The sequence below is a fragment of the Nicotiana tabacum genome, unplaced genomic scaffold, assembly GCF_000715075.1.
Source record: "Nicotiana tabacum cultivar K326 unplaced genomic scaffold, ASM71507v2 Un00002, whole genome shotgun sequence".
Lineage (NCBI taxonomy): Eukaryota > Viridiplantae > Streptophyta > Magnoliopsida > Solanales > Solanaceae > Nicotiana > Nicotiana tabacum.
The window spans coordinates 1,799,474-1,820,626 of NW_027438240.1; the positions used below are offsets into that span (position 1 = coordinate 1,799,474).

The window sequence follows — 21,153 nt, forward strand, 5'->3', positions numbered from 1 at the left end:
TTGATTGCATTAGTGTAAACATGATTAAAGTGGTTAAGATTACAAGGTATACTTCTTGGTATTTGAATAAAATTATCCACAAGTAATGTGTTTGTAGTCTTCTAAGATAATTAATTATTAAGGGTAAAAAAGAAAAAATATAATATATTTTATCTTGAACTTTTGAGACAAATATTTTTAGTAACCAAACTTTCATTGGTACGTATTTTAATGATAATTCCCATTAAAAGATGTCTAGAAAGGCAATGGTGGGGTAGAAACGTAAGTTACTGGCAAAAAGGAAACAGAAAAGAGACAATAATTGGTGCACGAGTTTGGTGAATAGTAGTCACAACAAAATTATGGAACTGCTTACACCTTTTACTTTCTACACTAGGCCACTCTCACCTTTGCGTGCCGATTTTCCCAAACTTATAATAATACAAAAAGAAATCTTATGGTTCAAATAACTGCCAGAATGTACCAAAACATATCATTTTATACACCTCATTACTCTGTCCAATTAAGGTCCCCACCCAAATTGCTATCACTATCATTCTACGTGCAATATTCAAAACGATTACAGCTCTTCTGTGTCTTAGCCAATTGGAACATATAGGGTAATACTTAAATATCAAGCTTTTGTATGCGTTAAGGTTCGAACTAGTGACACACACACGCCTAATCCACCAATAACATACCTCCACATATCATGTGTTGCACTCTTACCACTAGGCCAAAGCCCCGGGGGCCATTCAAGCGAATATTAAAGATGGCCATTTGGAGAAACCGTCTTCCAAACACTATGATATAAAAGGGACGAGCGAAAAGAATTAACAGTCCCTCAACCCTTTCTAAATGATGACTAGCACATAAGAGCATGGTCTGTTCAAATAATGGCCAAGAGGAAAGTTGAGGAGGATGGTTCTAACTTCAGAATTATAGCTGGAGTAGATCAAAGAATAAATAGCAAGATAACAGTAAAACACAACAAAAATGCAGTATGAAAGCACATTGAGCTTATTAAATTAACAATGTTTATTTGAATTTAGAATACTGTACACAAGTGAGACCAGAAATACACCTCACAGAACATTTACAAAGCAACAATGGAAGGAAGCTCTTGTTCCGCCTCATGGTCTCCGTCAGACCCCTCCAGGTTTGTCTGTAGTAGTACAACAGGAAAAACGTTAAGGATTTGTTTTGCTTGAGGTATAAGATGAAATATGCATGGTATAAAATTTGGAATTTCTTATCCAGTGTTTGGTTTGTATTTTGAATCTTGCATAGTTAATCCTAATATAATTTAATACACCAATTGATGTTTATTACGTAATATAGCATGGGACAACAGTGCATGAATTAAGTAATACTCCATGGATTAAACACAGAAGACAAAATTATCCTTTGTCTTTTCCTCAAACCCATCATTAACACCCTCTAATAATCGTTGCATTTTAATTCATATATTACTAATCCTTGCACTACTAATCTTTGCAGTGTAAACCATATATTACTAATTCTTATATTACAATCCCTGTATAATTGTTTGTTACGAAAAGGACCCTTAATAGTATGATTTGACATTGTATTTACAACAAAACAGAAAATTCTAGTATGTTTGGTATGACGGAAGTCATTTTTTATGGAAAATGTTTTTCAAATATTTGGTTGGTGAATAGAAAATAGAAAAGCACTCCTATTAAAGATTAATAATAACATTAGCAAATCGGAGAGCATTTCAATGAAAATTTTAGGTAATAAAGATTAATAATAATGTTTAAGTGTTAGCTGAAGAAACTAATATGAAGTTAAAGGTTTAAGATAGTTGTTAGGAAAATTAATCGACACCAACTTGGTGTTTGTCAATGAAACTTTTTGACTAATTGAAGAAAAGATAGTCGTAACTCGTAAGGAAAATGACTTCTGCCGAAAAGTGAGGGAAGGATTTTCTCCGTTTTGATGGAAAATATTTTTCTTGGAAAATGACTTCCTCCAGACGAAACGCCAGAAAATGAACTTCCTAATGGAAAACATTTTCATGAAATGATTTCCATCGTATCACATATATCCTAGATCATGCAAGGTTAAACTAACCTCAGAATCCTTTGGTCTATTCTGTGAAAAGTGGCGATCAAATGCACCCTTGCCATAAAGGATTTTAGCCCCACATCCTCGCCCCTCAGCTCCGACAGACTCCTCATCAACTACAACGGCATCTATTACGTCGTCGCCTGTTCTGACATCAGGAATCTGCAAACATACAAATCAGAAATATTCTAGTGGAAAAGAATGAAAAAAAGAAATAAGAGAAAATTGTGGTGTTGGTTGAATAAGGCAACACGCTACATTAATAACATAAGATAATGAATACAATACAAGATGTCCCTATTTATAGCTATACACTACAAGGATATATTACTCCTCATCCAATGTGGGGCAAGACTATACTATACATACCTGTAAACTAACACTCCCCCTCAAGCCGGTACATACAAATCATATGTACCGAGCTTGTTACATATATAACCAATACGAGGACCAGTGAGAGACTTGGTGAAAATATCTGCAAGCTTATCATTCGACTTTACAAACTTTGTAGCAATTTCTCCTGAAAGTATCTTTTCTCTAACGAAGTGACAATCAATCTCAATGTGTTTAGTTCTCTCATGGAACACCGGATTTAATGCAATATGAAGGGCAGCTTGATTATCGCACACAAGTTCCATCCGACTGATTTCACCAAATTTCAATTCCTTGAGCAATTATTTGGTCCAGACTAGCTCACATGTTGCCATAGCCATTGCTCGATATTCTGCATCTGCACTAGACCGAGCAACTACATTCTGTTTCTTGCTCTTCCAAGACACCAAATTTCATCCTACTAAAACACAATATCCAGACGTAGAACGTCTATCAGAAGGTGATCCTGCCCAATCAACATCTGAGTATCCAACGATCTGCTCATGACCTCGATCCTCAAACAGTAACCCTGTGCCTGGAGCCGATTTTATATACTGAATAATGCGAACAACTGCATCCCAATGACTATCACATGGAGAATTCATAAACTGACTTACAACACTCACAGGATAAAAAATGTCGAGTCTAGTCACTGTAAGATAATTTAATTTACCAACCAACCGCCTATAGCTTGCAGGATCGCTAAGCGGCTCCCCCTGTCCTGGCAGAAATTTGGAATTCGGATCCATCGGAGTGTCAACAGGTTTGCAATCTATCATCCCTGTCTACTCAAGAATGTCTAAAGCATATTTTCTTTGAAAATTAACAATACCTGAGCTAGACTGAGCAACCTCAATACCTAAAAAGTACTTCAATCTGCCTATATCCTTAGTTTGGAAGTGTTGGAAGAGATGCTGCTTCAGATTGATAATACCATCCTGATCATTGCCAGTAATAACAATATCATCAACATAAACTACCAGATAAATACAGAGACTTGAAGCAAAGTGCTGATAAAACACAGAGTGATCAGCTTCACTACGAGTTATGTCAAACTCCTGGATAACCGTGCTGAACTTACCAAACCAAGCTCAAGGAGACTGCTTTAGACCATAAAGTGACCGATGCATGCGGCATGCAAGGTTACGAGACTCCCCCTGAGCAACAAAACCAGGTGGTTGCTCCATATAAACCTCATCCTCAAGATCACCGTGAAGAAAGGCATTCTTAATGTCCAGCTGATAGAGAACCGCAACCATGGATAGAAAAATGCGGACTAATGCGACTTTAGCCACGGGAGAGAAGGTATAACTGTAATCGAGCCCAAATATCTGAGTATATCCTTTGGCAACAAGACGGGCCTCAAGTCGATCAACCTGGCCATCGGGACCAACTTTGACTGCATAAACCCAACGACAACCAATAGTAGATTTACCTGAAGGAAGAGGAACAAGCTCCCAAGTACCACTTGTATGTAAAGCAGACATAGCCTGTCGCCATCCTGGATGAGACAACGCTTCACCTGTAGACTTAGGGACGGAAATTGAGAACAAAGAAGATATAAAAGCATAATGGGGAGATGACAGACGATGATAACTTAAACCGACATAATGGGGATTAGGCTTAAGTGTTGTCCGTATACCTTTCCGAAGTGCAATCGGTGTACTAGGAAGAGACAAGTCCGCAGTAGGAGCAGGGTCAAGTGCAGGACGAGAACCAGTTGGGCCTGATGTAGGGTGCAAACGACGATGATAAGTCAAGAGTGGTGTTTATGTGGCTGGTGATCTAGGAGGAACAACACTAGACTCCTCAACGGTTGGTATGGGTGAAACTTCTGTGGTCGAAGGTGGAGGAGGAGCTATAGTAAACTCCTCAAAGGCCGGTATGGGTAAGACCTCAGATATATCATGGTGGTCAGCAGAGGTAAAAAAAAAGATTTAGGCTCAAAAAATGTGACGTCAGCTGACATAAGGTACCTACGAAGATTTGGAGAATAACAACGATATCCCTTCTGAATACGAGAATAACCAAGGAAGACACACTTGAGAGCACGAGAAGCTAACTTATCTTTCCCACGGGCTAAGTTATGAACAAAACACGTGCTCCCAAAAACACGGGTGGAAGAGAGTATAAGGGTGATTGGGGAAACAATACTGAATATGGAATCTGATCCTTGATGAGAGATGAAGGCATCCGATTAATCAAATAACAAGTTGTGAGAACTGCATCGCCCCAAAAAAGCAACGGAACACGACATTCAATTAGAAGTGTGCGAGCAGTCTCAATAAGATGTCTATTCTTTCTCTCAGCAACCCCATTTTGCTGAGGGGTATAAGGACAAGATGTCTGATTAATAATTCCTTGAGAAGTCATAAACTGCTAAAACTGAGAAGATAAATATTCTATGGCATTATCACTGCGAAAAATACGAATAAAAACACCAAATTGGTTTTTGATTTCAGCACAGAAACTCTGGAATATAGAAACTAACTCAGAACGATCTTTCATTAAGAAAAGCCAAGTACATCTTGAATAATCATCAATAAAACTAACAAAATAACGAAATCCCAAGGTTGAACTGATGCCTAAACGTTTGTGGATTAGATCTGGAGGATCTGTAACTAGACATGCTATGGAAGGACTGAGTGAGTTAAGGTAGTAAAGGCCTTCTGATTCACGTCATATACCAATTGTTTGTCTCGTACTGCGGTCCTGCATAATAAAAGAATCGTCAATAAAATATATACCACAATAGAGGGCACGAGTCAAACGACTAACAGATGCAAGACTAAAATGACAACCAGGGACATAATGAACGGAATCTAGGGTGATAGAAGACAAGGGATTAGCTTGTCCAACTCCTTTTGCCTTAGTTTGACATCCATTGGCTAAAGTAACAGTGGGAAGAGACTGTGAATATACAATATTTGACAAAAGTGATATATTACCAGAGATGTGATCAGAAGCGCCCGAGTCCATGACCCATGGGCCAAGAGTACTAGACTGGGAAACACAAGCAAAAGAATTACCAGTAACAAATGTATCAGTCTGAGCAACTGAGGCTATTTGTGGAGATGTCTGCTTACTTGCTCGATACTGAAGGAGCTCATTATATTCTTCTTTAGATAAAGAAAATCCCTGGTTACCTGTAGTCTCGGTATGAGCAATGTAAGCATTTTTGGGTGGACGACCATGTAAGATATAACACATTTCACGAGTGTGTCCAAGTTTGTGACAATAAGAACACTTGGGTCTAGATCTTCCAAAACGACCTCTTCCTCGTCTATGCTCCATAGTTTTAGATGCCCGAACATCCACTGTCTGGGATGCCTGAACAGAGGAATCAAGTATCTGTGATGAGATCACTGGGTGACTTGGTGCTGCAGCAAGGCGGAGTAATCGAGAGAATAATTCATCAACTGTCGGGACAGTCGAACTAGCCAAAAACTGGTCGCGTACTGAATCAAGATCATTAGGAAGTCCAGCGAGGGTAAGAACGAGAAACATCTTCTGTCGCTGCTCTTGTTGTTTTTCAACACTAGCAGAAACTGGCATCAACTTCTCAAATTCTCCATGACTGTCTGTACTTGACCCAAGTAAGTAGACATATCTAATTCCTGCTTCTTTAAGTTTGTCATCCGCGATATCACATCATAAAAGCGAGATATGTCATTAGTGTATAAGGTGCATGCCTTTGCCCAAACCAAATAACATGTCTGAAATGGACTAAACAAGGGCATCAACTTGGAATCAATAGATCGCCACAAGATGCTACATAACTGAGCATCGATCTTTGCCCAAAGTGCTATTGCCTTTTCATCTCCTTCGCTAGACTGTTTGATTAGATGATCTTGAACACCTTGTCCTCTACACCACAACTCGACAGATGAAACCCAAGCTAAGTAGTTTGAACCTCCCATTAAAGGTTCCGAGGTAATAATAGCACTGGAGCTTCCAGAACACATGTTTCTAGACCCAAAAACATCAAATCCCAAAGACATCGTTGCAAATTATTACCAAATAAGAGAAAGAATCAACTGTAATCCACTGAAACAGAGTAAGGAAACACAGAAACAGAATAAGGAAATATTGTAGCTGCCGGAATCTTACTGTAGCTGTCAGAATCGTATTGTAGCTGCCGGAAAAAACTCAAAGTGGTCGGAATGAAATGAAAACAGTAGGGTTAGGATCGGAATTACCATCCGAGCCAGGTAACGTGAGCTTGTAACCTGAGTGGGGGCATTGAAATAGTGGGATGTTGGGCTGACTCAGAAGGTAAGACTTTGTGGGCTATCATCTGGCCTGCCCTCTCCAAACTTAGAGTTGGGCTACGTGACCCAAGTAAAGACATGGGCTAGTTAGCACCTAAAGAGGGGTGGACCGCGTGAGGCTAGTTTCACAGAGCAACGAACAGCTCCCGCTTTGTGCAGTGGAAGGATAACGGACCAGTGTTCGCAGAGTTTTTTAAAAAATGGCCGGAAGTGGTCGTACGCGCCGGCGCGTGAGCTTATGGTGGCGCGTGGAGGCGCATGAGGAGGCTGCTGCCGAAGATTTTCACTGAGGTTTGGTCGCCGGACAGTGACGACTCTTGTGGTAGTGTTGAATTTTGCACAACACTGACGGAGATGAAGCAGATGCAAAACAACCTTGAAAAGTCGCCGGAAAAAGACTTCCGCTGACTTATTTCTCTTCCCGGAATCGCTGGAATTTATGTACAGCGATAAATCTCTCACAATTGCTCTGATACCATGTGAGAAAGCACGAGAGAAAATATGTTATTGATATTAGATAATGAATACAATACACGAGGTCCCTATTTATAGCTATACACTACAAGACTACACTATACATATCTGTAAACTAACAGTATCCCTCCCGGATATTTATTTATTTTATATTTTGTTTTGATGGTTCCCTCAAGGTTTTGATTAATTGTTTTCTGTTAATGAAGTTTACAACTGTTTTCAGCTAAAGCTTTTCACATATATTCAGTGATAACCAACAAGTATTTGCCATCAACTTAGAGTACTCTGTAATATTGAAATGCACAGAGTCGAACCTGCATATTTTAAGTACAATTACAGAGATGTGCACAATTTGAGATAAGGCCTCACAGTTTTTTTTAATACATTATGTTCAGCAGATTATCCCCAGTCAGAGAGAAATACCATACAACGAATCCTAATTTTTCAGTGAATATCAAAATGCCAAGAACTGTGGTTTACACAATTAGTAAATTCATTTCAAGATCAGCATACACTACCTAAAGGAACATTTCTTCCAAGCAGTCCTCGCTATATGCTGTATGTCAACCAAAGACAGAAATAGAGAGAGACGAATTACACACCTCATACATAGCATCCATCAGGATGCTCTCCAGTATGGATCGCAATCCACGAGCACCAGTATTTTTAGATATAGCTTTCTTAGCTATCAATCTCAACGCATCTTCAGTGAAATGCAGCTTTACCTGAGAAAGAAGTCTCCAAGTATGAGAAAAGTAACTTCCTGGTAATAAAAGTAAAGGAAAACCAGAAAAGTTCCTTCCTGCTCCTTGCCCAAAGAAATAAAATGTGTGCAGGATCTGAAAGAGATAAAAGAATGCAAATGCATCTTTATGCATATCCAGAGAAGTTTCTTAGAGAGGCAAATACTCACCCCATTCATTTGGAACATCTTTTTGTACTGCTTCCCTAGTGCATTTTTTGGCTCAGTTAGAACCTGCAAAGAATCAAAACAGTGAAAAGGGAACAATCAATCTAGATTTGGCATATAGTCTCATATTCTGAATGAAAATCCTAGAAGAGTAACCCAAAGGCATAAATAATGTCCAACCATGTCCACCTTATTCAAACAAAGAACGGCTTTCCATAAAACCATAATTATGTGCATAAAGCAAAGAACCAAAGTTACAGAAAACATAAGCATTACCTGCACAAGTTGATTCTCAGTTAAAGCTGACAGATTTACAAGGATGGGGAATCGACCAACAAACTCAGGTATCAGACCATATGATATTAGATCACTACTTTCAACCTGCATAACAGGAGAATTATGAAATAGGATTAGTAAATACTTCAAAAACTTACCCATCAGAAAAGAAGTAGATAAGCAAACTTGTTTGCCCTTTTATTATCGGTGCAGCTAAATTGGCCATAAAATAATCCATTTTATTTAAAAGATTAAAGGGCAGCCCGGTGCACTAAGCTCCCGCTATGCGCGGGTCCGGGGAAGGGCCAGACCACAAGGGTCTATCGTACGCAGCCTTAGTCTGCATTTTTGCAAGAGGCTGTTTCCACGGCTTGAACCGGTGACCTCCTGGTCACATGGCAACAACTTTTAAATATGTAGAAACTACATGAAAGTACTATAAGTCGGAACCTTTCCAATATCAAAGTGACAAGAGACATACATTTAAAAATCTAAGTGAAAGATCACTTCTAATGGAACATGGAAAATGAAGACTGTCATGAAGCGTAAAGGTCAACTATTTAAGGTAAGAGGAAGTAAATGAAACACAGGCACTCCATCTGCTCAAAATACAACAAGCAGAACACCGAATTCCAGTAAAAGGGCGTTCGACATGCAGGAGACTAATGATAACTAATGGTAAAGACACAGTTTCACAACTTGGCACATTAGTAAGTTACTATCTCAGTTCATGTTGTTGCAAATATCTGACTTCATCTGATGCATATGCAACTAAATTTATTGGGACGATAAGCGTCTTAGCATTTCCATAGTCATCAGTTTCTTACTTCAGATAATATGGTGCTACATCTATGATCATGCAAAATACAACCACAATCAAGCTAAAAGTACTCTTTAGTATATATGCTCTGGTCGGTCTGCCAAGCTGCAAGATTGAAGAACTTACTATCTCCAATAAAGATGATGTCACAGCAGCACTTGTAACACCACCAGTCCTCATGTTTGCGCGAACTGGTGCACCGAACCCTATAGAAGAATCTTGGCGCCTGAAAACATCAACAAGTATATCTTGCAGGAATTAGGTAGATGTCAGACTAAATGGAAAGAAAATAAGAACTACAATGGGCAAGTAGTAAGACCTCTCTGATATTGTTTTCTCCAAGTCAATGAAGGCACCACCGCATATAAAGAGAATATCTTTCGTATCAATCTGTAATGACATAAATAACAAGGCTAATACAGTCAGACCTCTCTATAACAGTATCCCTATATAACAACACTCCCCTATAAAAGCCAAGCTTTTTCGGAACGAATTTTTATGTTAAGTTATAATATATGTCCTCTATAACAACACTTCGCTAGAACATCCAAAAATATTCGGAACAAACGAGGTTGTTATAGAGAGGTTTGGGAATTTTTTGGCTCAAAGATACATATCTGTAAAACATCAAACCAACAATATAACCTAGCATGGCAGAAGGGGCTCAAATGGGCGTCCAACAAACAGAAATAGAAAAAGCGTAAGAAATGTCTTCTACCCACACCAGAAGGCTGAACAAAGCAGTTAATATATCTTACTTATAAAGACAGTAAATGATACACAATTGCTCATCGATAGTAAAGTAATTCACACTAAAGAACTAAGAACAACATTTTTACTTGCAGCAGGACTTCCAAATTTCTCTTGATTAGGAAAGAAACACCTTAATCCCAAAAATGAAGTGCTTTTATAACCATCTTACCTGAATATTATCCCCTCTAGGGTGTTTCCGAGCTCCCTTCTCCGGCACATTGACTATCTGCACCGGAAAGCTCATTATTTTTACGATGGGTACAAAAAGCTCAATATTTTTTCTTTTGGGATAAGTATAACAGAAAACTCATTATAGTAACAAACAAATGATGCAACGATTCATTTTTCTAATCATATCACTGAACTATAGATTGTAAATTGATCTGTTATAGTAAGTCCACCGACTAAGACAGTCAGGCCATTATCACAGAAATTCTATGGCACATCTAAAGGTCATTAGAAACCATACCATCCTTTTTCGAATGCTTTGGAGACACAACATTCAATCAGTTCTGACAAGCATCATCAGAGTAGAGAAGAAAGAGGAAAGAATTGTTAGCACGTGCAGACTGTAGCGTGAAACCAAAAAGCGATGAAACAGGTATCACGGCCACCAGCAATATAAACGTTAGTTCATTGTTGATGAGCCACATTCAGCCAGTCAGTGGGATCTAAAAAGCAGCTAACCTAGTTCAGTAATACAAAGCAGCCAACACTAAGCCAACAGCCTGTTAACTTTCATATGCAGCTACATCTCATTTCAAAGCAAGTCGCCCATACGAATCCTCAATTATCATACTGTTCCTTTAAGTTCATCTTATACCAACATTCACTCTCATATAATATTATTACAACTATTTTATAAAACTTACGTTTCACTTGGGTGGGTATCCTTCCATCACATTACACCCCGGTAGTCCTCTCCATTTCAACCATCTATTTTTATCCTATGAGTAACATCTCCGTCTATCATACCTCGGTGATTTTCGTATACAAAAGCTTTTTGTCTAGCTCTAATCTTAACAGAGCAATAACAGTCAAAGTCGCTTCTGCATTTGCGACATCAATTAATACCCACATTTGATCAAAGTTGTGAAGATCAATTCACGATTAACAAGCAAAAACTAAGGTAAACACTTACTGTTCCTTCAAGCATCTTCAACAATGCCTGCTGGACGCCCTCTCCTGAGACATCCCTACTGATGTTGAGGCTTTCAGCCTGGAAATGTCAGTATAATAGGAATCAGCTAAATTGACACATGAAAAGTCGCCAGCGAAAGTTTAATCTGAAAAAGGAAAGTATAGTCTATGAGCTAACATCTACCTTTTTCGTGATCTTGTCAACTTCGTCAATATACACTATGCCTTGCTGAGCAGCTGCTACATTATAGTCAGCAACCTGAAATAAAGTCAGACCAGAATAATCAAATGATAACACATATCAAGGCTAGAAATCACTGGAAAGGATGCAAAACAATATTATGTTCCGACTAAAAAGCAAGAACATCTCACAAGTAGTAAGCAGTTTTCTTTCCTCCTCCATTCCTAAACCCTAAATTAGATATTGCAATGATTGCTGGTGATGATATAAACATATTTGAATGATATGGAGGTAATTAGACACATAAAACAGAAAATTACTGTAAATACAGAAATGAAAAAGGCTGCAATTGGTTCTATAGACTTCTAGACACCAAATAGTTTGGGAACAAAACATCCTATAGGCTATATCTACTCATCATATTCAGCAAAATCATCAAATAAGCACTTTTCTGCATCACATCTAAAAAGCTAGAATTAAAACCTATGCTTAAGTTGGCAAGGATGATAAGATAATATTTCTTCTTTTTTCCTGGTAAAATACTCAAATGAGATATGGGAATAAAACAATAAACTGAGATTAAAGACTGAAAAGGTATAGTACTTACAGTAAGGAGCTTATATAGAATGGATTCAACATCTTCCCCAACATATCCTGCCTGCAGACAAAAGTATTGTCATGAATAGGAACCTAAAGCTCTGGACTCCCATCAAGGTGCCAATTATTTTTAATAGTAACATCGAATGGTTTCTGCTATTCTACTTCTAGAAAAGACCATCAAGAATTAAGTTTTGGGAACACGGTAAGCAAGGATTTAAATAAACATGCTCCGAAAATTATCTTAGTTCCGAAAATTCCACAGGGTTGCGGTTGCAAATCGAAGGAGAAACCTCATATAGTCCTTAGTTGTAGATGGGGTGAGGATTGAGGGAGAGGAGGAGGTAAAAGGGACGATAGTGGGTTTTTATGAGAACTTATACAAAGAGGAAGTTACTTGGAGGCTTACTTTGGGGGAATAGAGTTCAACCACATAGGGGAGGGAGACAGTGAGTGGCTAGAAAGGGCTTTCGAGGAGGAGGAGGTGCACGAGGCTGTGCCGAATTGTGCTGGTGAAAAAGCCCCGGGCCCGATGGTTTCTCCTTGGCCTTCTTCCAGCTCTGTTGGGACACCATTAAGAGGGAGTTGATGGAAGCCATTGAATACTTCCACGTGAATGGTGTTTTCGAGAGAAGTATCAATGCTTCTTTTATTACCATTGTGCCTAAGAAAGAAGGTGCATCTTGTATCAGAGACTACATGCCTATTAGTCTCGTGGGGAGCATTTACAAAATTATTTCTAAAGTGCTATCCATTAGACTCAAGAAGGTTCTTGACGTGTTTGTTTTGTCCTCCCGGAATGCGTTTGTGGAAGGTAGGCAGATCCTGGACGCTGCTTTCGTGGCAAATGAACTTGTAGACTCCAGAAGGAAAAATAGAGAACCCGACTTACTATGCAAGCTGGACCTTGAGAAGGCTTTCAGCCATGTCAATTGGGAGTTCCTGGATTTCATTATGATGCGGATGGAGTTTGGGGTAAGATGGAGGGGATGGATCAAGTTCTGCATTTCTTCAGTCAGATACTCTATCCTGGTTAATGGTAGCCCGTGTGATTTCTTTGACAGCTCCAGGGGTCTCAGGCAAGGTGACCCCCTATCCCCCATGCTATTCATTCTAGTGATGGATGCTCTGAGTAAAATGTTGGATCGTGCGACGGGCAGAGGCTTCTTGCGAGGATTCTCAGCACCGATCGGGGCGCCCAGTGCCCTTTCTATGATGCCGATATGGTTCAATTGACCTACCTGAAGCAGGTTCTGCAGTGGTTTCAGATAGTATCAGGACTCAAAATCAATCTCGGCAAGTGTGAGATTCTCCTAGCATAAGGATACTACGGTTTGGAATCCAGTGATCGAAAGGGTTGAAAAAAGATTAGCAGGCTGGCAGAAACGGTACTTGCCAAAAGGCGGTAAGGAAGTGCTTATTAAAAGCACTTTATCGAGTATGTCCACCTATTACTTGTCCCTGTTGCAAGCTCTTGTGAGCATCGCGGAAAAACTGGAGCGGCTTCAAAGGAATTTTCTTTGGGATGCGGTGGATGGAACTAGAAAGTTTCATCTAGTGAACTGGCAGACAGTCACTTCCCTAAAGAAGTGAGGTGGACTTGGAGTAAAAGATCTTAGGGTATTCAACAAAGCTTTGTTGGGAAAGTGGCTGTGGAGATTCGGGGTAGAAGAACATGCTCTATGGAGGGAGGTCATAGTAGAAAAGTACGATTCCACGGGAGGGGGTTGGAGGACCAAGGCGATCACAGCACCTTTCGGGTGTGGTATGTGGAGGAGCATCATGAAGAATTGGGAAGCATTCAATGGCAACATCACTTACAAGGTGGGAGATGGAAGGAGAATCAGCTTTTGGAATCATAGGTGGTGTGGAGAGGATACTCTGAGGGTCACTTTTCCCACGTCTTCAGAGTTTCAAACCAGAAAGAATTGATGGTTCAACAGATTCGCAAGGAGCATGGGGGTAGTATGGGACCTCTCATTTAGAAGGAACATTCAAGATTGGGAGATTGTGGAGCTCCAAAATTTGTTGGCACTGCTATATGGGCAAGACAGGCCCTAGCCATCCTGTGATTCTTGGAGATGGGGGTTGCGTGGCGATGGTTTGTTCACCGTAAAGTCCTTTTACCAGAGTATGTTAGTGAGAGAGGAGGCCACTTTTCCATACTCCTCGATCTGGATTCCTAAGGCGCCCACGAAGGTGTGCTTTTTTGCATGGCTAGCGGCGAGGGGAGTGATCTTGACTGCTGAAAATCTGCGAAAGAGAGGAATTACACTTGTTAGTTGGTGCTACATGTGTAAAAGCTCAGGGGAAGAAGTTGATCATCTTTTGTTGCATTGCCCTGTGTCCTCGGGTTTGTTGAGGGCAATCCTGAATCTTTTTGGTGTTCAATGGGTGATGCCAAGCACTGTAAAGGAAATCTTATATAGCTGGGTGGGTTTCCATAGAAAAAGAAAGCTAATGGCGTGGAAGTTCGCCCCGTTAGCTCTCATGTGGATAGTTTGGGGAGAGAAACAGGAGAGCTTTTGAGGGGATTGAATCTCCTTTTTCACATCTTAAGAATAGTCTCTTATCTTTGATCGCTTTTTGGTGCACTCATATAGCCCCTACTTGTATCGAAGATTGAGCGTCATTTGTAGAGAATTATGTTCTGATGTAAATTCTCTACTTTTTGGTATACTTCTTTGTATACGGGAGTTTTCTCCCTTTTGATCAATACAATTTACCTTATCAAAAAACTCAAGATAGAGATAGATGATCATGGGCATCTTGTATGTTCATGTTAGCCAAAATTAGGATATCAAGTCTCATTCTATCTATTTGCATAGGTATCAATCTCTTGGAATGACAAAACAAGGTTTTCCCTATTTTAGTCCTAATGGTAATAATTGACAACACCAGTACTTAAAAACATTCTCATCTTCAATAGATTAGACAGGTCTTCTTCATTTACAATGAATCAAATTGCAACCAGCTCAATTGCAGCCCTGAGTTAATCCAGATTTCCCACCCTCCACAACCTAAATCTGACCTCAAACAGACTATTCGGAGACGGTTCCTCAGGCTTATGGGATCTCTAATGTTCAAACAAATTAACATAATGCGCAAAAACAACAATGCGTGGAAGGGAACAAGATTTAGACAAAGATTGATTTCTTGCAAAGATTATTAAGCTGGGATAGATGTTTTAGATCTCTACCAAGGTGACAGGATAACAACATACCTGAGTTAGTGTAGTCGCATCTGCTATCACAAATGGAACGTTCACCAATCGAGCCAAGGTCTTGGCAAGTAAAGTCTTCCCTGTCCTTGATATGACACCAATATACACAAGTGAAAAAGTAATATTTTTAACAATTAAGGATCATAATTTTAGCAGTGATAATGGCAAAAGTAAAGCTCTATCAATTCACACCACCCCACCCGCCCCCAGTCTACCACGAAAAAAAAGGGAATCCAAGATAAGTTGAGGGCTAAAAGGATAAAAAGAGAAAAGGAGAATGACGCTTTTAAATTACATGATCATTAGTCTTAACGCAAAATTCACGTGGCCCTCTCATCATCACAGTTTTAGCCTTAATATACACAGTTAAATCTGAAGTATCTATTTATCAGCGCACACGTTTGCTCTTTGACATTATGAAGCAGACAATGAGCATTAGCTTGAATCACTCATACCACCACTACAAGTAAATAGCACTTCTTACTATCTTTCAAAAAAAATTCACAACTAAAAAGAAAAAGAAAGCAGGAGAAAGAGAAAAAAGATTTCTCTGCTGATGAATCTAGAGTTCCACTACGCGACACGCGCATAAATCTACAATGCGATTTTACCACAATTCAGACTTCAAGAAGCACAATGGATCATTATAAAGTTTACCTGAACCTGTCGGCCCCATTAAAAGGATGTTACTCTTCTCAAGCTCCACGGATTCATTTTCTGCTCCATCTGCTTTTTCACTACTGTCATTTCCTGCGGGCCTATGTTATCACATTTAAAGAATAGCTTTAGAAGAGTAACAAAGGTGGCAAATGCCTGATCCAGGAATTTCCATTTCTGACTTCCTACGGTCCAAATAACTTTATAGTGCATCTCACAACTCACACGTCAAAGGTAAAACATAAAGTACAGGAAGGAAAACAATGTGGAAATTATGCAGTGATCAAAACTAACCACTTATGTGAAGAGTCATTATATATTCTCTTGTAATGATTATATACGGCTACAGACAGAACCTGCAATCACAAATTGAATTACAAAATGATAAAGGAAGTCACTCTTGCAGCTCAAGATAGTGTTTTTTTGCTGTATTAGTATTGTAATCAACAAAGAAAGCATAAAAACCACAAGCTAAACTATCTTTTTATCTACACTCAAAAGGGTACTCAGAATTATCAATTCCAAAAGATAAAACTTGCAAAAAGATTACCTTTTTAGCTCTCTCCTGTCCAATAACAAACTTATCAAGCCCTTTACACAGTTGCTTGGGTGTAGGAAAATGGGAACCTAAATTGGATCCACCCCAAGACCCATCTTTCGACCCGGAACCAAACCCACCTCCAGAACCCGGCCCGGGACCCCCCTCCCCTTCACCAGCCTGAACAAACTTGACACCTGGACGAACCACAATTCCCTCACCACCAGGTGGCTGCCAAATTTCAGGTGGGTCCCCCCCATAGTTACTACTAGAAGACATGCTGATTTTGCGTTTATTCTTATTATTCTTCCTATTTGAATAATTCTGTGAACTCTTGAATTCGCCAAGAAATGAAACAGGCTTGAATAAAGAAGAATTATGAGGAGCAGACGAGTTTGCGAGCAAATTGTCCCACTTGCTGGTTCGGGTACATAAATGGAAATTGGGAAAACGACCCGTATGAAAATCATTGATGATGAAGTATCTGAAGTGAGTTATAGCCATAGAGGCTCTGTGTTTCGATCTAAATGCAGCTGCCATATGTGCTTAGTTTAGAAAAGTGAAAATTCAGTAGGAAAGATTCTTTCTTTTATATGTCTGAAGAAGAATAGAATTTCAAGATTGGAGCTTTGTGGGAGAAGAGGAGACTTTTGTGGGATTTGGGAGATGACCCATCAGACAAAGAAGATCCGAAATTGAGAAATAATTTCGTGGGAATTTGGGATTGAGGTTTTTAGTAGAGAAGTGAACGAAGGAGGATTTTGTAGAGGAGCAGCACAGAAATATCCGAACAAGGAGTGAAAGAAGGCAAAGAAAATGAAAGTTTTAATTTGGTATGACGGACATCATTCTTTCCGGAATATCTATTTTTGGCGCATCTTGTATGATTCTACACCAAGTAAGAAACGACGTCGTACGGATTCTCTAAGTTAGGTAGGTGACGAGTGGGGGTGGGGGTACAATGGAAAAGGATTAAAAACAAATTATCACAGCCGATTTTAAGACAAATTAATAGGTGCAGGACTTGTATTTGTATATAGACTTTTCTTACGTAATCATAGTAAATTAGTATAGAACAAAGGTAGCATACCACTCTAATTCCACAAATAGAGTAGGAGAAGGGTACGCAAATATTATCTCCACAAATAGAATATAGAAATGATGCTTCTCATAAACAAATTGGTGATAGCTTAATATTGAATAAAAAAGATTTGGTTTTGATAACTTCACGGAGTACTAAATTCCTAACCTTTATTCAGATTCCACTTCTTTTACCAAATTTGTAGAGATTTTGGGAATTTTTCTCGATAATAATGGTGTTAGAAGCATTGCAATTGTTTCATTTCATTGAATACTTGTAATCTTTTACTAGCATAGATATTAAGTAATTTTGTTAATCAAATCAAAGCTTAATAAATAGGAAGTAATATTTTTCTTTCTGTTGGAATATAAATGGTAGTAGTATCTCATAATTTTCACCTCACTTTATTTAAGACTGAGTTTCTCCAAAAGAAAATACTCTGAAAAGTTCAACTTTTCACTTGAATTATATCTGTCATATATTCAACTTCTCTCCCTCTGCTCTTCTGATTCTCTCTCTTTCTTCCTTCATTCTCTCTTACCTCTGTTCTTGTCTTTTCGCCATAGGCTACATACAGAAAAGAACTTACCCCAAGATCTGACCCCCCCCCCTCCCCCCTCCCCCGTGTAGGAGTTGAGGGGGCAAAAATAAACAAAGAGCGATAGAACAGAATAAAGTGTTCGCATCCATTCTTTTCTTTCATAGCTGGAGTAAATGAGACAGAATGCAGTCAATGCAATCAGGTAATCGACCAAGTAATCCACATATTGTAATTTTTCCACTTGGATTAAATATCAATGTGAGACTCTTCCTACTCTGCATTTCCTGTGAAAGTGAATTCGTTACAAGCTTCAATGAGCCATGAAGACATTTCAAAGAAACGCCTGCCATTACTTCTACAAACACGAAAAACACGTAGTACTATATAAAAATTGACATGCCTTGTAATGCAATCAAATGATTGGAATCAAATACAATATACTATACAACTTGCAAGCCATCATATTAAAATAAGATAAGCCTCAACTCTTGGTTACTATAGCTGATGGGACTCCCACCTAGGCCTTCTCAACTCTTAGTTTCGGCAGCTTGTTCTTGCTGTTGCAATTCATCACAAGATTGAGGAGCACTGCCAGATGAAATACAAAGTTGCTCATTTCAGGAGTGTGAATATCAAAGAGTCAAATTTTAATATGCCTCAGATCAACTAATTAGCCACAAGAAAAGCCAGGGCAGGGGGTGTCTTCAAATGTGAGCATAAGCTAAAGACACATACCAGCTGTGAAAAAGGTAATAGTTCTTAGGGTTGGCCACTATGTTAAAGAAAAACAAATATCATTTTACTGATGTTTGGGCAAAATCCAAGAGATCATCATATTTCAGTATCAATAACACAATGATCAGGTCAAACCAAGGCCAACATTTGGCCGCCATTTTGATTAGATATTTATATTCATCCTTTTTGTAAACTTAAACCTTGTCAAGACATTCCTATCGCCCTAGACATTGTAGTTCCACGAACCCTTGGATTACTATTATTAAAGGTGTCCGCCTAGAGCTCCAATTGGAAGTTCATCATTATCAATTATCATTTAGGAGATGCTCGTGGCTTATAGTGTGAACATCTAATTTCACCTAAACTAGCTGAGTTGTCAAAGTAGTTAGACTTAGACTGATTAAATCTGTAACAGTTGGCCAAAACCAGTTGAGGAATGTAAGCATTAGACTGAAACTAGGATGAAAGTACCACAAAGAGGGAGCAGAAATTTTGGGAAGAAATCTGGGTAATTTTTTTTTAACTTTTATTAGCACTGAACTACTTTTCAAAGTGATAATTTAGTTCATTTTTTCTTTGAATATGCATCATTTTCAGCAAATAGGTTTGTCCAAGTCGTCAGAATAGACTTACATCTTTTGTCTTTTGGTAGTGTGATTCCAGCTGACATTTAAGAAACAAATACGAGTTTATATTGTTGACCAATATTCGGTGGTAAGGGACCAGCTTGCATGCACCTCAGCCAATAGACCTGGCAGCTTGTCTAGACGACAAGTACATATTGCCAAGTGTTAGCCCTCCGCCTCTTTGGGATTGAGTTGGCAACGAGAGCATTGTCAAGGCAGCAAGAGTGTTGCCAAGCTAAGTTGCGCGAGCTAGCACCAAGGCAAAAGAGAGATGGGCAAGCGATGACCAAGGTCTTGAGACAGGCAAGACAGACTTGGCAAAGGCTTGACAAGGCAGTGTGGGCAAATTGGTGCGGCATGGCACGGCATGCGCGCCAAAGACAAAAGTAAGGGCGATTCGGTTTGTGGTAGCGCCAAGTGCAGGCTAAGCTAAATCAAGATAGCGCGGAATGATAGCGAGGGGTTTCAATAGCTAAGGCAAGGCTATGTGAGGCAAAAGACAAACAATGGCACGGGTAAAACAAGTATTGACAAAGACAAGGCAGAAACACGGCTAAGGCAATGTGCGTGCGACAAGAGTGTCGGGCGTGTGCGGCAAAATCATGGGCAGCATGTTGCGGACAAGGCATTGGTGCGGAGCAATGTCAAAAGACGCCAAGGCCGGGCGCAATGCCAGCCTTAGGGCGTGCAACAGCTGACCAAGTGAATCGGGCACATGCCGTGCACATGCCAAAGTAGAGGGCGTTTACCTTTTTGTGATAACTTGTACCCATATCTGTTTAATGCTTGTATCTAATATTATTTCGTGTGGGAAAAGGCCTAAGTAGTTGGGGGATGTCAACTACAAGTTAGGACAGATTTAGCAATGCTGTATGACAGGCTTGTTTCAGTGGATGATGGGACCAGTGCTCCACAAAGAGTGCTAAGTGCTCCACAAAGAGGGTTGAGTGCTCCACAAAACAGAGCTGAGTGCTGAAGAGGGTCATTTCGTGGGTGAGTGCCCCATTAAATGGCTAAGTGCTTATTTAGTGCTTTGACTGAGAAAAGCACTAGAATGGAATTGCCCCTTTGTAAGTTGCCCCTTCAAATCTGCCAGTGGCAGCCCCTATATCTATATATATGGGGGCATTTCGTGATTAAGAGCATCAAGACTAAGAGTGGTCTTGAAAGAGAGAATCAAGACTAAGAGTGGTCTTGAGAGAGGGTGAGGGGTTCAGATGTAATCCTTCCAAGCATCAAGACTGAGAGTAGTCTTGAGAGAGGGAGTTCAGATGTAGTCCTTCCAGAAATCAAGACTAAGAGTAGTCTTGAATGAGAGCCAAAACTAAGAGTAGTCTTGAAAGAAAGAAAAACGTGTGAGAGTGCATGTTTAACTTAGCAAAGAGTTCCTAAGTGTGTTTTCAAGAGTGAAAACACCTAAGGCTAAGAGTAGTCTTTGAGAGAAAATCTGAGGGTCAAGAGTGATCTTCATTTTTGTACACGGTTGTACCTTGAGTTTGAGTTCTTTGTATGCTCGAGTTAAATACAAAGTTGGGAAGAAATTCATGTAAATTGTGCCTTGTGTTCTTGTTAATTTACCGTTGCCTTACTTTCAATTCGTTGCCTAAATCAGTTCAATAAGGCTTACTACGTTGAAGCTGCCCGAAAATATTCTAAGTCCAAAGTTGATGTAATTTTGGCCGACAGTTGGATAGGCTGAAGTCAAGTGAGGGACTTGGCTGCCGCACAGGCAGGTTTCGACGGACAGAAACCACGCCCGTGACACCAAGTGTGATGCAGCTTACTAAGGCTGGAGCAGATGAGCTTCACACAAGTCTTGTAGCTGAAATTTGACCCTGGGATCTGAAGGTTGTTGTTGACTTGTTTCTATGCTACAACCACTACAGGT

General features: G+C 39.6%; 2 protein-coding genes across 2 annotated transcripts in view; both read right to left on the reverse strand.

Annotated features, from left to right (window-relative positions):
* Positions 1 to 976: 976 nt before the first annotated feature.
* LOC107794973 (CLP protease regulatory subunit CLPX1, mitochondrial) lies at positions 977 to 17,138 on the reverse strand. Its single transcript, XM_075248607.1, has 15 exons — positions 16,295 to 17,138; positions 16,039 to 16,100; positions 15,745 to 15,845; positions 15,088 to 15,167; positions 11,875 to 11,925; positions 11,271 to 11,345; positions 11,088 to 11,165; positions 10,116 to 10,172; positions 9,513 to 9,583; positions 9,320 to 9,419; positions 8,374 to 8,478; positions 8,101 to 8,163; positions 7,790 to 7,912; positions 2,077 to 2,232; positions 977 to 1,144 (listed from the first exon to the last, which is right to left on the reverse strand). Exons 1-15 carry the CDS (start codon positions 16,820 to 16,822, stop codon positions 1,076 to 1,078), a joined length of 1,719 nt encoding a protein of 572 aa, XP_075104708.1. The 5' UTR covers positions 16,823 to 17,138; the 3' UTR covers positions 977 to 1,075.
* Positions 17,139 to 18,128: 990 nt separating this feature from the next.
* LOC107792489 (uncharacterized) overlaps positions 18,129 to 21,153 on the reverse strand; it is a 29,612-nt gene continuing 26,587 nt past the window's right edge. Inside the window, exon 13 of the mRNA XM_016614711.2 lies at positions 18,129 to 18,492. Within this exon, the coding sequence (XP_016470197.2) occupies positions 18,432 to 18,492 (61 nt within the window). The 3' untranslated portion in view covers positions 18,129 to 18,431. The remainder of the gene's footprint in view (positions 18,493 to 21,153) is intronic.

Bases quoted from the DNA above. Each gene is read 5' to 3' on its own strand.
- LOC107794973 (XM_075248607.1), bottom strand. From the start codon at position 16,822: ATGGCAGCTGCATTTAGATCGAAACACAGAGCCTCTATGGCTATAACT. The intron at 9,420-9,512 runs GTCTTACTACTT...TGATGTTTTCAG, and splicing joins GAGAAAACAATATCAGAGAG to GCGCCAAGATTCTTCTATAG. The intron at 7,913-8,100 runs GTGAGTATTTGC...CTTCTTTCTCAG, and splicing joins AGATGTTCCAAATGAATGGG to GTAAAGCTGCATTTCACTGA.